This window comes from Myiozetetes cayanensis, unplaced genomic scaffold (assembly GCF_022539395.1).
Source record: "Myiozetetes cayanensis isolate MyiCay16 unplaced genomic scaffold, myiCay2020 scf28, whole genome shotgun sequence".
Taxonomy (NCBI): Eukaryota; Metazoa; Chordata; class Aves; order Passeriformes; family Tyrannidae; genus Myiozetetes; species Myiozetetes cayanensis.
In genome coordinates, this window is record NW_026087499.1 from 2,249,244 (window position 1) to 2,264,654 (window position 15,411).

The following is a 15,411-nucleotide window of genomic DNA, read 5'->3' on the forward strand; positions in this document are numbered from 1 at the left end:
AGTCAAACTACTACCCCCAGTCACAGGTTGCATTCAGAGCATTTTATTATTTAAAAAAAAGTTACAAAACAAAGCTCGTGGAGTTCTTGTTAACTCTCATTCTCTGCAGAAAGTCACAAACGAGGTTATAAGAGAGTAAAATGCTCCTGTGCAAATGTCAGCATCAAAAATAAATGTGTTCTTTTATGTACATATAAGTTACTGTCAAATATTAACATTAAACCATCTCTGTTTATAAATGGACTGCAACAAAAACGCAGCATTGTTTCCTCTTCTACAGGAATCAGATGCTTTTTCACCTAAAAAAAAAAGGTATCAACCCCATTTCTTCTCTTCCTTTCCCTCTGAGGGAGGGTCAGTCTCGTCTGAAATAATCTGGGGTAGGTCTGAAAGCATCTCAGCAGCAGCATCCTGTGCCTTGGCCTCAAAATGCAACAGGAACAGGCTCAGGACAAGAGGTGTCTGGGAAGCCAAGCTGGGATCAGAGCCTACTGCAAGCTCTGCCATCCTCGTGGCAACCCTGGATGTGAATCAATCACGGAATGGTTTGGGTTGGAAGGGACCTCAGAGCTCACCTCCTTCCAACCCCCTTCCCACACAATCCCAGGCCTCCACTGGAATTCTTGCCACGAGCAGCCAGGCTGGAGAGCCCGTCTGTGAAATGTAGATGGGCCTGTCTGAAGCCACGGGCTGGTTCCCTCCCAAGGGTTTAGAAATCAAGAGCTGTGAACAGGCTTTCATGAGGGAAAACTCCAGGAACTGCCCCCAAGAGCAGAAGTGCAGCTCTGCCCTCTCCAGGCACTCCTTAGGATCCAGTAACCCTGGATGCAGGACACATGGATGGGTTAGCAGGGAAGCTGCAGCAGCTGGAGGAGGATTTCCAGGCTCAGGGTGCTCTGGAGGTGCTCACAGGTCGTGGATCCAGGAGGTCTCTGTTTGGCACCTTTGTGGCAGCATCAGAGGAGTTCCCAGTCTGCCACTTCTCCCTGCACACAGACACCCCCTCAGCTCTTCGGTTCCCCTCCCAGATTGCTGTCCCTTGTGTCCCTAAACCCATCCAGCACCACCTCAGGGCAACTCTCAGGCATTCCCACCTTGCTGGAGGGAGGGTGAAGGTGCAGGTCCCCACTGCTGTGCCTGGCAACAGCCACCCCAGAGCAGGGAGGCTGAGCAGAATCCTCCCCTTTTCCAGCCTCTTCCTGCACAGCTCTGTAGTTCTCCAGGGCCAGGCTCACGCTGGGGACAGTGGCAGTGTGAGCCACTCTCAGTGTCTTCTTGGACCTGAGCCTTTGGTAGCAGAAGAGGAGAGACAGGACCAGCGTGTCGATGAGCAGCTCAAACATTTCAACCACAGACAACACCGAGGAGCCAAACCAGAGGCTCCACTGGCTCCCCATGCTGGACAGCAGCAGATTCTCCTGTGGAAAGAGTCAGAGGGTTGTGTTTGTCAGGCACAGCAGAGCTCTGGGAACAGGAAATCACTGCCCGTTGCCAGCAGCTCGGTTTGCTGCTGCCATCTGGGGAGGGAATCAGGTGTAAAATGGGAAAACTCCAAGTCTCTTCCCTTAGGAGAATATTCCCATGCTGGCAGCTGTGGATAACCCTCCCTCCAGCCATCCTAACACCCCAAGACTAATGACAGGTCACAGTGCTTGGAGCTGATGTGGTGGAACCTACTGAGAGCAGAGGAGACTCGTTCACAGACTGGTAGTTGAGCTGCTGGTAGAAGATGGTCACCTTGGCAATGTCCTTCCTGGACGGGAGAGAGGGAGCAGTTAGGGATGGTGGGACATCACCTGGCTGGTTTTACTTGCTGATTCCTGGGCAATAAAGGTGTTCCCACACCCACAAACCTTCCTGAGGGTGTTCAACACGAGAAAAAGCTCACGGGAGTCAACATCTCACAGTGCTGTGAGGAGACACTGGAAGTTCACTGGATGACCCCTGCACGTTTTTACTCTGGTCCTCCCTTCCCAGCCTTAACACCCACAAATCCTGGGAGGATGGAGAGTCAATCAAGCCCGAGTTTTAACAGGGACTGACCTGTTGCTGGTGGAGTTATACCCATTCTGGTGCCTCAGAGCCTGGCGGACCCAGTCCTGCAGCAAAGAGGGCTGTTAGTGCCAATCCTACCTATGGAGCTTTCCTGTCTTTTCCCTGTAGATTTTTAGCAACCAAATGGCTATTGCAAATAACAAAAAATGCTGTAATTGGCTGATTTATAACATGCAGTGATGGTTATCAAGCACCAGCCACATTTGCCAGAGTATCAAGGAAATACACGCTGATGTTTTAGGTGTGCAAACCATTCTGCCTTTAATGGCAACTCCAGCAGATAATTTCCTCTTTCAAAGTGCACTGGTTGTGTTTACACCTCCATTATCACCTACAGCAATTAATGACCTGGCCATTTACCATCAGAACAGGAGAAACACTCACCTGCTGACTCAGGGAGCCTCTGCAGCACCCCGTGAACAGCACCAGGGCTGAGCTGGCACCCCACAACTCCCACTTGGAGCAGAGTCATTAACCCCACTTTGGAGGTGGGAAGTGAGGCAGGGAGGTTGCTTAAGGTCACAGGGAAGTTTGGGATGGATCAGGGATCGGCTGAGCCTCTCCAATATCGGAGTCTGGCAGCTTGGAGCACCCTGGGCTGGTGGAAGGTGCCCCTTCCCATGGCAGGGAGTGGAAACAAGACATCTTTAAGGTCCCCTCCAACCCAAACCACTCTAGGATTATAGTATTTTATTTAACTACAAGGTCATTCCCATATTTTGGATCAGTCTGCTTTGTTTGCTGCCACCCAAGCCGTTGTTTTCACCCTTAATTTTACTGTTCAACAGCCACAGTAAAGGGTAGAACCCCCCCAAAACTCACAGGGGCTGGGCAGTACCTGAGACTTTGCTGATGGCCATTTTGCTGTCCCAGCAGACACCTTGTACAGGTTTTCCCTGGGGAGATAAAAAAAGGAGATTATGATCACAGTGACTCCTGCCACGAAGGAGTTTAACAATCCCAACTCCTGCCCAAAGAAGAAGCTCCTGGGAAAGCTCTTGAGGTCCTTGGGAAAAGCTTTCTAAGTCAGCTTAGAAAATTAAAACCAGAGGCTGCCTGAAAAACTGTTCAGGTCAGGAGGAAAACTGGAATGGTTTCAAGATCCTGGTATTTTGATACATTCAAAATGAAAATATTTGGTATTTTGCTTTAAAACACGTCTTTCCATTTTGAAACCGACTCACAATAAAAAAAGGTGAAAATAAAGTGGTAAAGGTTGAGAAATGACACAAAATACCTTGGTTTGGGCTTAATAAAACATTGCAGGATGACTAAAACTATTTCCCCTCCTTGCTGTCCTGGACATACAAGATTAATTTAATTAATTTGTCTAATGCCATCTTTTCCCTTTCCCAGCATTTTGGGTTCAAACCTCACACTGAAACCTCTCTGGTTCAGAAAAATCCAGTTGATCCATAGATTTTCCACTCAGCTGCCCCCAGTCACTGGTGGGATTTCCCTCCCCTACTTCTCCAAGCTGGCATTTCTGAGCTCTGGTTTTGGGACCTACCTGCAGGGTTTGGGGCACTGCTCGAAGCAGTTCAGGTGGTGATTTCTGAGCCTGTTGTAGAGCTGGTAAAAGCAGTGCCCTGGGGAAAGGAATGGAAGGAACACACTCAGAGCCCTCCTCTCCCTCTGGAATGGTTCCAGAGGGGATTCACCCCCTGTGAGGATCTGCTGAGGATCTGCCAGGAGCTGGACTGGATGCTCCTGGTGGGTCCCCTCTGTGATTCCATGTGAGGAGATTATCCAAGCAGGGGGTGGCACAAAGCAGGAGCGATCCAAGGAGTCCCAAACCCAGCGAGTACTGCAGGAGGGTGTTCCCTTCTCCAAGGGTGGGGACAAACCAGCAGTCCTTGGCTCTTACCCCAGGCAGGCTGCTTGTTGTAGTCACAGTACTCAGCCCCAGGGGGCAGGGGGTAGTAGTAGTAGCCACAGCCACATTTCTGGACCATGATGTGCTGGAAGCAGGAATGCAAACAAGCCTGGAAAATAAAGAAGGCAAAAAAAGAGAGATGGGGTAACCCAGGAATTCACCCTCCCAGGGTGGAGGGTGCAGCTCCCAGGAGACAAGGCACAGGTTTTGTTACTGCAAAAAGCCACCAGGATGTGAAAGGATTCACTTCTCATTCCTTGATTTTAGTTCTGGGAGACAGAATCTTCCCAGCTCTCTTTTTTTTGTTGTGCCCCGGGGCTCAGCCAGTACCTGCAGGGTGTAGGAGTTGTTGTACAGCAGCTTCACATCCACATCATCCCCATTAGTTGTGCATTTCCCATAATTGCCACCCAGGCGATTCACCTCATCCTGTGGACACACAAAAGAGCGATTAGCAGGTGTTAATTGGGCACAGCCATCACCATCCAAACCTCACTGAGAGCAGCAGGACAGCACGGGACGTCCAGTGATGCAGAAGAGCAGCTGAACTACACTTTGATAATAAATATGAAGTATCAGGGCAGAGGAGGGGAGTGGGACTCACAAGGATCATCAGTGCAACCCCTGGCCCTGCACAGACACCCCAACAATCCCACCCTGTCCCTCAGAGCGTTGTCCAAACCCTCCTGGAGCTCTGGCAGCCTTGGGGCTGTGACCAAACCCTGGGGAGCCTGTTCAGTGCCAACCACCCTCTGGGGGAAGAACCTTTCCCTGATATCCACCCTAAACCCCCTGATTTAGTATTTAGTCACTGTGGTTCAGCTGACAGGCAGCCACTCATCCTGCCCAAGTAACCAAATCACTCCTGGAAGTTCCCATCCCAACATAATCTCATTCCCCTGGTGCAGAGCTGCAAGGAGATTTAAGAGCTGCAAAAGTCTCGGTGTAAAACAAATCAGGCCCCAATTTGAGGACAAAAAAAAAAAGGCCACATTTGGACTAATTTTGGGTTTACCCATGGGAGCCTGAGCACAGCAAAGAGGGAAAAGGGGTTTGTGTGAATGAATATACACCAGGGCAAGGAGTGGACAGGAGTGGGTCAGTGGGTGCCAGCTCCTCACAGCTCTGCAGAAAAAAAAAGGAGGAGGAACAAAGCCCTGGAGCCAGGGGCCAACCTGCTGGATGCCAATGGTGGTGGCAATGCCTGGCCTGATGTCAAAGCCCTCGTGCTCCAGGAAGGGGGTCTGGTTGTGGTTGTGGATCATCACCTTCACGCCCGCCACCGTGGACAGGAGCGGGATGTGATCCTTCTGCTCCGCCCTCAGGATCAGGGAAAGGCCTGCAAAGCAAGCAGAGGGGAGCACAAAACAACCTGCTTTGAGCCCAAACAACAGCACCAGCACATCTGCAACTCTCAGCACGGATTAAAGTGCTGTCTTAGTTCGCAGAAGAGCCATTCTTCGTCCTTGGAGAGCTGGACAGGGACAGCAATTGCTCCAGCCTGTTCCAAAACTGCCATAATACCACAAAATACTGCCATAATACCATAACATACTGCAATAATACCATCATATGCTGCACCGGTGTAATATACTGCAATAATGACTGCAATGATGCCCTGTTTGAAAACAAAAATAACATTCTGCTTGCTCTAAGTTATGGCTGATGTGGCTTCTCACACAGGGGGCTGGTGAAGCAAGCGCAGAATTTGTGCCACCAAGACTAGAAGAGAGGGCTAAATATGTCAGAACACATATTAATCCACAGCCAAATTATATTAACTTCAGCTCTTTCCCCTCCCCCCAAAAAAACATATATCAGAATGGAGCACATATTAATCCACAGCCAAATTATATTAACTTCAGCTCTTTCTCCCCTCCCCCTGAAAAAAATAACATACCATAAGGAATTCCTGGTTTTGTAGCTGTCCAAAAAGGGTCTGTTCCCTTGCTGTTAAAAGTGTAGCAGCTCCCAAAGACGGGGTGGTGAAAGTGGACGTAGTCACTGAAACCAAGAGCGATGTTGATGGGGTTTGATTAATTATCAGTGGGGCCGCACCTTTATCATCGTGTGGGATGTGTTTTGCCTGGGGGTGTGTGCAGGGACAGGAGGGAACGTGGGAAGAGAAATCCCACCTGGGCCTGCAGGGCTCCCCATCGTACTGGCAGGAGTAGACCATGTCTTCTATTTGCTCCTCGTGGTCGGAAATGTTGATTATCACCGGCAGCTGGGACATGATGTTCATGTAGTGAAACCTGTACCACTCCAGGATCGCGTCCATCCCCGAGGAATAGGTCTTGTAGAAGCAATTCCCACCCGTGGCATTGCACTGGGGGGGGAAAGGAAAGGGAAGGGAACGATCAGCACAGCCAGGACACGACACCCTGAGGGTGGCAGAGACCCCAAAGAGGCAATACTGGATACAGGGATAAGGGAAAATTGTTTTTTTTTTTCTCAGAGGGTGAAGTCTGTGGTGATTTTAGTTCCCATAGAATGGCTGAGGTTGGAAAGAAACTCTGGAAGCATCTTGGGAGCGGGAGCAGCTTCTCTGCCTGGAGCTGCATCAGCTGAGCTCAGGGAAACGAGGCCAGGGGGAAGGGGCAGGAGGAGGGAGCAGCCAAATGAACTCCAGAACCTCGGGAGAAGGGATGACAGGCCCGGTGGGAATTCTCTACAGCCCATGAATCATGAACAGAGCCCTGGGACACTTTCTCTGCTCTTACTCAGGCCTCAGACAGGTGAACACCCACAGGTTCTGGTGAAAGTTTGCCTGGTGCAGCACTCCAGGACAGGGCAGGATGATGATAATCAGGCAAAAATTGCTGCTCTTCCCAGCCACATCAATCCAAGCTTCTATTCCTGGATCATCCAGGTTTTTGAGAGGAAGAATCTGAAGGATTTGCCTTTTCTTCCAAGGCCACAGACACACATTTACTGCATCCACCCCCTTGAATTTTTAACTGCTGTGTTTTGTTTCATCTGCAGCATTTCCAGTAGCACAGCACTTGGAACTCAGGGATCCTGCATGTTGTTGCTCTGTTATTTCTGGGGTCACCTGCTGAATCTCCATTTTAGAAAGGGTGCAGTGATTCCCACAGCCTGTTCCTCCCATTCCCTGAGGAATTTGTCCCTGCCAGAAGGACTTCACAAGCTGGGCTGGGGCAGTTCACTGATGTTGCTGCTGTTTCTACTCCACAGCAACCCTCACCATCAGCATAAACTGATGGACAGGGACTTTTTCCCTCCCTTTTTTCCTTTTTGGTGTGCCTTGTGAGATCTTTAATGGCCCTGAAAAGCCTCCCCTGGGGCTTCCACCCACCCCCTCTGCCCCTGGGTCCATTTAACCTCTCTTGGGCTGTGGTGCAGGGCTTTGCTGGGCTCCTGCCCCACCATGGACCCTGCTGATGCCTAATTTCACATCCTGAGCTCAAACCTGCCCCATCACCAGGAACTTCCCAGCTGAGCTGGACTCTTGCTTGGACCTGGATGCTCACTGTGAGTTTTCCCCGCTTGTTTTGCCTCATTTTTTTGGGAGGTTGGGCCCCCCATCCTGCCCTGCTGGGGGACTCCCCCTGCCCCTGGGGGAGCAGCAAGTCCTTGCAGTGTGTGTGTGGAGCCAGCTGAAGCCTCCAGGAGGGCACACTCACCAGCCTGAAGCCCACGCTGGAATGTTTCTTCCCCGACCTCAGGTCGGTCGTCCTCAGGAGGGAGAAGTTTTGGCTCAGCTTGAAGCTCGACCTGCTGAGGTTGCCCATGCTGGGCAAGTCCTTGACGTGGATGTTGCCATCATTCATGTGGAACAGCCTGGCTGAGGTGTTGATGCCGTACAGGAAGGTGATGGATTCCTCTGCCATGCGGTCCAGCTGCACCAAGTGCTCACTGACCAGCTCAAATCTGCCAGGAGCACAGTGATCAGCTGTTGGTGAGCACTCACATTTCTCTGAGACAGAAGCACTGCATTTGATGTGCTCTCAGTGCCTCTGGAAGGGCTGTTCTGGTCCCTGCAGAGCTTGATGTGTGGGTGGGAATATCCAGCAGTTATGGTGTCTGTGCTCAGCACACCGATAAATGAATTTATCAGGAGCTCCAGGAGCTGAATTTCCAGTTGTTGGCTCCTCCACTGCAAAGCTCAGAACATGCAGCTGTGCAGAGCTGCACAAACTGGCCTTCCTGTCAGCCAACTAGCTAATTATTCCAAGGAAATTACATAATTCCTTCACTGTGTAATGTGAAGCTTGGTGATAACTTGGCCACTGCTGTGTGAGCCCTGTCTGACAAGCAGAGCCACACAGACTTCCACACAAGCTGCACTTTTGCCTTATTTATTCTATTATTTCCATCTTACACCATTTCTGTGGAGTAAAAAACTGGGAGAGTCAGCTTTGACACACGTTATTCCAGACATCAGGAGTTTAGTTAGGAAGGAACTTGCACAGCAGCCAGGTTTTTTTTCAGGGAAAGGCTGTTTTTATCAGAGCACAACATCAGCCAACAACTCACACCACGGGCAGAGTTCCCTCTCACCTGACTCAGTGCGTGGAATTAACTGCTACACAATTCCCAACAAGATCTTATCCGACTCTTGCACAATTCCCGACAAGATCTTATCCCCCAGAACCAGCTTGGGAATAACAAAACAGTCCCTTTCCACCTCCCTGAGGCAGAGACCTCCCTCTTGGACCTCCTCGGAGCTCCCTGACCCTTCCTGAGAAATCCCAGGATACCTGTAGGGATCCAGGTTGCAGATGGTGATGGCTGGGAACATCTTGGGCTCGGAGTGCATGGACATGGTCAGGACCACGGGGTAGGCCCAGTACTGGCTGAACATGAGAGCAAACTGCCAGTAGAGCATCCCAAAGCTGGCCAGGAGCAGCAGGGTCCAGAAGGCCGTCTTCATCCTGTTGCTGCCGGAGCACACGAGGCGGATGGTGCCGTGGATGGTCGTGTTCTTGCAGAAGAACTCGAACATGTCCTTGAAGGAGTCGTAGAACTCGATCAGACCTTCCTCCTTCCCTTCTGCTGCTCCCTGCTCCATCCTCTACGGGTCTTTCTGTGAAAGGAGACATCCAAAAAAAAAAAAAAAAAAAATTAAAATAATTGTAGAACAACCACCAATTTTAGAACCCACCCGTGGGTTCCTCCAAACAGGCCCCGGGGATTTTTCCTTGGAAAAAACAGTGTGAGCAGAGACTCCTCTGCCTTTCCAGAGCGTGGACACACCAGGAAGCAGCAAAGAGGTCAAGCCCTCTGTGTGCTGCTGACGAAGAAATCGAGGTGTTTGACCGCACTGACAAATGACCTCTCCGCCAGTGTGGGCACTCCAAGCCAACGTGACTAATGCACACCCTGCTCAGGAGTCTGCAGCCACAGGGGTGGGTTGTTTTCTTCTTTCCAAGAACCAATCTTTAATTCTGGAGTGTCATCTGGCCGTGTGCTCAGGCAGATCTGCAGTTCACCGCTGCCAGTGGAATATCGTGGCCCGTGGGGCTGAAACCAGGCTGGCTCCGAACCAGCGATGTGGCTGCACCCTCACAGCAAGGAATTGGGATGAATCCACTTTTTTCAGATGAATGAAACAGGCAAATCAGAACCTGGTTCTCATTTTTTTTGCTGTGTGATCACATCATCCTGCAGAATAACCAGGATTGGTTTCTGCCCCCGTGAAACAGAGCAGCTGTTTCGGAGTTCAGGTGAGCACAATCAGCTACTTTTAGGAAAGAAAGTGGAGAAAAACATCACCTCAACTGAAGCCACAGAGAGGATGAACCAAGTTAGGATGTGGGCAAAGCATGGTAGATATTACTGGAAATAAAATGCTCTGGGGTTGTTTCTGAACACCACCAAAATATTAATTACTGCTGTTAGCAGCTATTTCGCCACATAGCTCTTTCATAAGTAGCTTCTTCCAGGCATCTAAAAATCTTCTCTCTATTTTACAGGTGGGAAAAGGAAGCACAGAAATGGAAAATCACCCAAGAAGAGCGGCAGAACTAGAAATCCAAGTCCACCTTTCCTTTGTCCCAATAAGTAAAACATCTCCAGAGAGTTTCAGCCTTCATGTTGAACGTTATTTCTGCTCCCAGGTTTTAGTCTGAGGGCACCTCCATGAGTTCTGGGGCCAGTTTGGGACACTGGTGACAGAATTCCACGGGCTGAACACGACACCAGGTCCTGCAAGGTGTGAGTTTCCAACATTACAGCACTCTGTGAATCACCTGCCTATTATGCTATTAACAAAAGTTTACTGAGGACAACACTTTGGTCCAACCTTAGCTCCAAATAAAAACCTTACAGACACAGGAGCAGAGGTTGGAGACAAGGAGGGCACAAATAACTCAGGAATTGTTGTGATGAAATGAAAGCTCAGGCTCCTCATCCATCTCACTACTCAGCCTTGGTCTAATGAGAAAAAGCAGAATAAAAGGATGCAGTTACCAAAAGTGAATGCTAAAAGAATCTATCAAATACCTTTTTTTGGATGTGTAATATTGAATGTAAAAATAAATCCAGCTCTAAAGGGTCAAGCCCTGGCTTTTAGAGACAGCCCACAGTTTTCGGACATTCTAAAGCTGAGCTTTTAAAGCCATGGCCAGTTCACCCCAATCAAATCTGCATTCTTAAAATAACTGGCATGAAAAAACCCAAACATATGATCACACAGAACAACCCAGAGGGGATCTTTCAGAGCACACATGTGCAGGGGCAGCAGCACGATTCTCTCCACCACTAAATTACCCCACCACTAATTTATTGAACACAGCAATTGGGATTCAACAAAACCAGCTGCCTGTCCTGCCTGTGGGAAGTGCCTGGAAAAGGCTGCAGGTTATAAGAAATCAGTGGCAAAGAAAACTCCTGGATGATCACAGCAAACACAGGTTAATGGCATGGAGGGAAATATTTACCCACAGGTGTCCACAGCCACAGATCAAGCACAGATATACAGAAATAAACAGCAAAACAAGCAGATTACAACCCCACACACACACTGTACCTTGGCAGAAATTCTATCTTTGAGTGTTTAGAGAAGCCACTAAACTCAGCCCTGGGCTTTTATCCCGAGCAGAAGAAGATGATGAGTCCTGGTCCAAAGCTCCCCGATTTCTAAGTGAAGATACATTGGGAGCTGTCCAGCCTATATGGATCAAATTGATGACATCAAAAGGGGCAGGACTTAACAAACAGATCATGGAAATTATTCAAAGCATGATCCAGGGAATAATAGGAAGTGAATAAACTGGACAAACGAGTTAACATGAAGGTTACACTCCAGTTAAAGTTGGGTTGAGTGCTGGTGGTGTGTTCATCTTCTTTTTTTTAATCCCCCAACCCCCCTCAGTTATTAGAGTGGCTTTGCAACCGTAATTCCTGCAAATATCCAAGGAAATAACCACAAGGTTCTTTCCACTCCGGACTTTCCCATGGAGGAAGCAGCTCCTTCCTGCCTCCTTCCCGTGGTTTCCGGAGCCTCACACGATGCCAGGGGGTAATTGGAGCCATTAAGGTTTCCACAGGTGTGCTTGAGGAATTGCATACCTGAGTGCAATCTAAGGGAGCACCCACTCAGTCCAAGGCAGCACGTGGCCGTGGATTTTCTTCCTGCTTCTCCGAGGACAATGCTCGTCCCTCGGGGGCTCTCCCACCCCCATCGGAATTCCGTCTATCCCCTGGGAACAGACTAAGTGGACCACGCTAGTTGAAGTCAGGACAGCCTGGTTTTGTAAGAAATGGTGCAGAAGGGGATTCAGGGCTCTGGGAGAGCTCAAATCCCCTTGGATTGATTAGTTCTGACACGTTCCCGCCAGGAAAACAGCTCTGCAAGGGGTTTGGGAGCAGCTTGTGATAAGGAAATGTTAATACTCTGGATACAGGGGGTGTTTAGAGCCCCAAATCAGCCCCAGCAGAGCTCCTGCCTGCCTTCCAAATCCACCCAGAAGTGGATTTTGTCTCACACTGGAAGTTGTGAAATAAGACTGAAATTCCTTGAGAAAGGACTCTTCTGATCTGGACTGATTTCAATCCCATTTACACTTTGAACAACGTAGATTTACTCAGGAGCTTGAATTAAAGATCCAGAAAGATGCCAGAGACCATCAGTCACCAAAAAAAAAATCTCCAAAATCAGCAAAAGGGGCAAAGATGGTGTTGTTTTAGGAAACCAAAACGTGTAGAATGTTCATCTCAAATTCTTAAATGGTTATTCTGAAAGATGTGAATCCTCTTAACCAGCTGGTTTTTTTACTGGGTTCTACCCCTTTATCTTTGGTATTAACAGGAAATGCCACAAAACATGCATGGAACATGGTTTAGATTTTTTTAAGAAGCCAGTATTTTGGAGTGTAAAAATGACACTTTTGATTAAAAAAGAAATGCAGTCGGCTCTTGAGTGAACAGCTACAGTCACCTGTAATCACTGGCTGATGAATTAATTATTTAAATTCTCATTAAAAAAAACCCCAGGACACTGCAAACCTAATTCTGTCACGTCCATGCCTTTGTCCCCCACCCTTCCTTCTCTCCTCATTTTCTATTGTGCAACAGAAAATGGCAAACAATAAATCCTTGACAATGAAATGCTTGCACAACCCACAAGACACAAGACAACTTCTTGTTGCCTCATTATGGCTGCAGGCCCTGGTGAGGAGATTCTCTGGCAACACATCCCAACAAGCCCTTCTGAGCCAGCCAGGACTTTTTCCTGCAGGAAATAGGGGAAGAACTGGATAAGCAGAGTTCACCAGTCCCACTGGCAGCTGCTCATTTGCCATCCTGGAGCCCCAACCGGGAGGAGAAATTTGGGGAGGGGGGGGGGAAGAGAAAAGTCTTTCTCTGCTTAAAAACTTGTCCTTCCTTTCAAAATGCAGATTATGGAGATAACACCCCTGAAGAAAGTCCTTTGGGCTTGCACAAAGGCTGGGCTCTAATTATTCTGGGGAAGGCAGAAAATGTTGATTAGTGCTTGTAGTAGTGGGGGGAGGGAAGGAGTTGAGTGCAGTGCCTGTGCAGCAGCAGCAAATGTCACTGGTTGAACACACCCTCTGGACATGTTACACACAGAATGGTGCTTCCCACACTGGGTGTTCTTAATGGTTGGCATTAATTCAGTTGTGGACGTTAATATTAATGGAATATTGGTGTTCTGGTTCGTTGGATGGTGGGTATTATTAATGGAATATTGATGCTCCTGTTGGTAGGAGTGGAATCATCCCATTTAATTCACAAAGGTAAAGAAAATAAGGAATTCCTGTCCTTTTGCTTGTGAGCTTGTACATGGCTTTCATGTGTTATAAGGGCTGCCTCAAATCCACCCTCGGCCCTTGTCTCTCTACCAGCCCTAATTATTTTATATATATATATATTATATAGGCTTAGATGCATGATAAGATGATTTCCCCCTATTTCACAGACTGCTAACACACAAATAAATATCAGAGGGTACAAAGATGCCCTTGAACATGTGCCTGTCTTACATCATCACAGCCCAGAGCAAGGGAGAGGCCCAGAGTGTCCTGCAGGCAGAGAGGAGACTTCAGCCACTTCCCAAGGGCAAAAGTCACTCACTGAGCTAATGTTCCTTGGGGAATGGACTCAGGCAGTTATGGAAATCTAATGATCAGTTGGTTTGCCCTTGAATAGTTCCTTGCAGCTGGTGCATGGGAGAAACGTTTCACTCCCTGTAGGGGCTTGAGAGAAAAGAGTCGGAGAGGAAACTGGAGATGCTCAGTGATGATCTCCAGCTGTGCCTGGAGCTCTAGAGCTCAGATGTTCATATTTTTGTCCCAGTGCCACTGTAAATGCCCAAAATGAGGTGCCTCAGTGTCGGTGGGCCTGTGAGAGCTCTGGGTTGCAGGGAGGTGGGCAGGGGGCTGCAGATCCCACCAGAGCTCAGTGCAGCTCCTCCTTCCCAGAGACTTTCCCAGCTGGCTGGACACTCGATTGCACTGAGAGAACTAAACCACAGGAGCAAAACTGAAGTGAGCTGTGAAATCCCCCCTTCCAGCAGCTTTCCCTGGGCCACACCACACTGCAGGCTCCCCTGTAATTTGCTGTCCACTAACCACCCCAAGTGTCCTCGGTATTAACTTTCTCCCTGGCTGCATTTGTTCCATATTCTCATGCTCTCTCACACTTAAGTGTTCCATTACTCCTTCTATTATCCCTCAGCTCACCTCTGTCTTCCAGACATTCCCTTTTTCCTCTAGGTGGTTCTTCAGCCTGTGAGCTGAGAAAAGCAGCCCTTGGCAGCCACTTGCTCCAGCAGTGGAAGGGACATGGAGCAGATCCTGCACCCTGCTGCCTTCAGTGGCTTTGCAGATCTGTGGTTTCATCTCGGTTTTTAGCAAATCTTGCCTTCCTCTCCTCCCTTGTTCCTTTGTGAATGGCCTTTATCCTCCTGGAATGCTCCAGGTTGCTCTGTCCAAACCTTCCTCCCACATTTTCTCTCATCCCACAGGACAATTTTCCTCTCTGAAGCCAGTGCTGCCTGGCTCTGGTTTTGTGGGACCTCCCTCACAGCCCTTTCTTCATGGCCACTGGACAAGCCAGTCTGCTCCTCCTCCCACTCCAAGGCAGACAAACTTCTCTGGGAGAGGAGGGGGGAAAAGGAGCCTCCCAGTGATTCCTCCTTGCATTTGCTGGTTGGCTGTGCTGTGCATGGCACGCAGCAGGCTCTGCCTCCTCCATTTCCCCCCCCAGTTCTTACTATCCCAAACCACTTTGTCATCTTTTCAAACCAGAATTCAAGTCTATTCAAGAGGCAGAACAAAGGCAGTCCCTGCCCTGGAGAGCTTCCAGACGTTGCTTCATGCCTAATTCTGATCCTGCCCTAAATGCTCCCGAACTGACTCTGGTTTTCAGGTGGTTTGCTCATCTCCTGGGAGCTGTGTGGAGGCTCTGTTCATCAAAATTCCTTCTGGGAATCCTGGTATTGATTGCTTTGCCTGGGTGATGCTTTGAGCCACGGCTGAGGGGTCTCTGTCTGGAAACCCCACTGAGCTGTGCCTGCAGGAACAGGGCAGTGCTGGTGCATCTCCAGGTCCCTTTGCCAAAGCAGCTCCAAATGCTGCCAAACCTGCTCCAGGCAGTAAGTAAACACTCCTTAACCTGTGCTGGGCTCCCTGTGCCATGTTTTTATCCCTGAGCTGGGAAGACTAAAGCTCTCCAGCACATCCCTCGGAAGCCCAGCAGCCCCAGCGAGGAGCACATGCATGTTCTGCTACTCACCAGCCACTGGAATATTCCTTAATTACAGCCCTGCTCTGCAGAGGCCCCACGTCAGCCCTGCCCCTGGTCCAGCCTCCAGCAGAGGGTTAAAATCCAGGCTCAGCACCAAAGCCCTGCTGGCTCCCAAGGATGACCCAGCATTCATTTCCACTCACTCACCTTTCTGAGTAAGATGTCTGGGGCTGCTCCTGTCATCCCTCTGGGATAACACCTGCTTTTTTTTTTTTCTTTTTTGTCTTTCTCTTCCTGTTCTCTGG

The 15,411-nt window shown here is 49.2% G+C and overlaps 1 protein-coding gene across 1 annotated transcript; it reads right to left on the reverse strand.

The window, feature by feature from the left end:
- Positions 1–1,004: 1,004 nt before the first annotated feature.
- SCNN1D (sodium channel epithelial 1 subunit delta) lies at positions 1,005–8,966 on the reverse strand. Its single transcript, XM_050322244.1, has 12 exons — positions 8,656–8,966; positions 7,579–7,825; positions 6,067–6,260; positions 5,832–5,935; positions 5,107–5,270; positions 4,262–4,360; positions 3,923–4,040; positions 3,566–3,644; positions 2,894–2,951; positions 2,044–2,099; positions 1,678–1,753; positions 1,005–1,418 (listed from the first exon to the last, which is right to left on the reverse strand). Exons 1-12 carry the CDS (start codon positions 8,964–8,966, stop codon positions 1,005–1,007), a joined length of 1,920 nt encoding a protein of 639 aa, XP_050178201.1.
- Positions 8,967–15,411: the final 6,445 nt, after the last annotated feature.

Bases quoted from the DNA above. Each gene is read 5' to 3' on its own strand.
- SCNN1D (XM_050322244.1), bottom strand. From the start codon at position 8,966: ATGGAGCAGGGAGCAGCAGAAGGGAAGGAGGAAGGTCTGATCGAGTTC. The intron at 4,361-5,106 runs GTTGGCCCCTGG...GTGTGTCCACAG, and splicing joins CCACCATTGGCATCCAGCAG to GATGAGGTGAATCGCCTGGG. The intron at 2,952-3,565 runs GTAGGTCCCAAA...TTATCTCCCCAG, and splicing joins CAGTGCCCCAAACCCTGCAG to GGAAAACCTGTACAAGGTGT.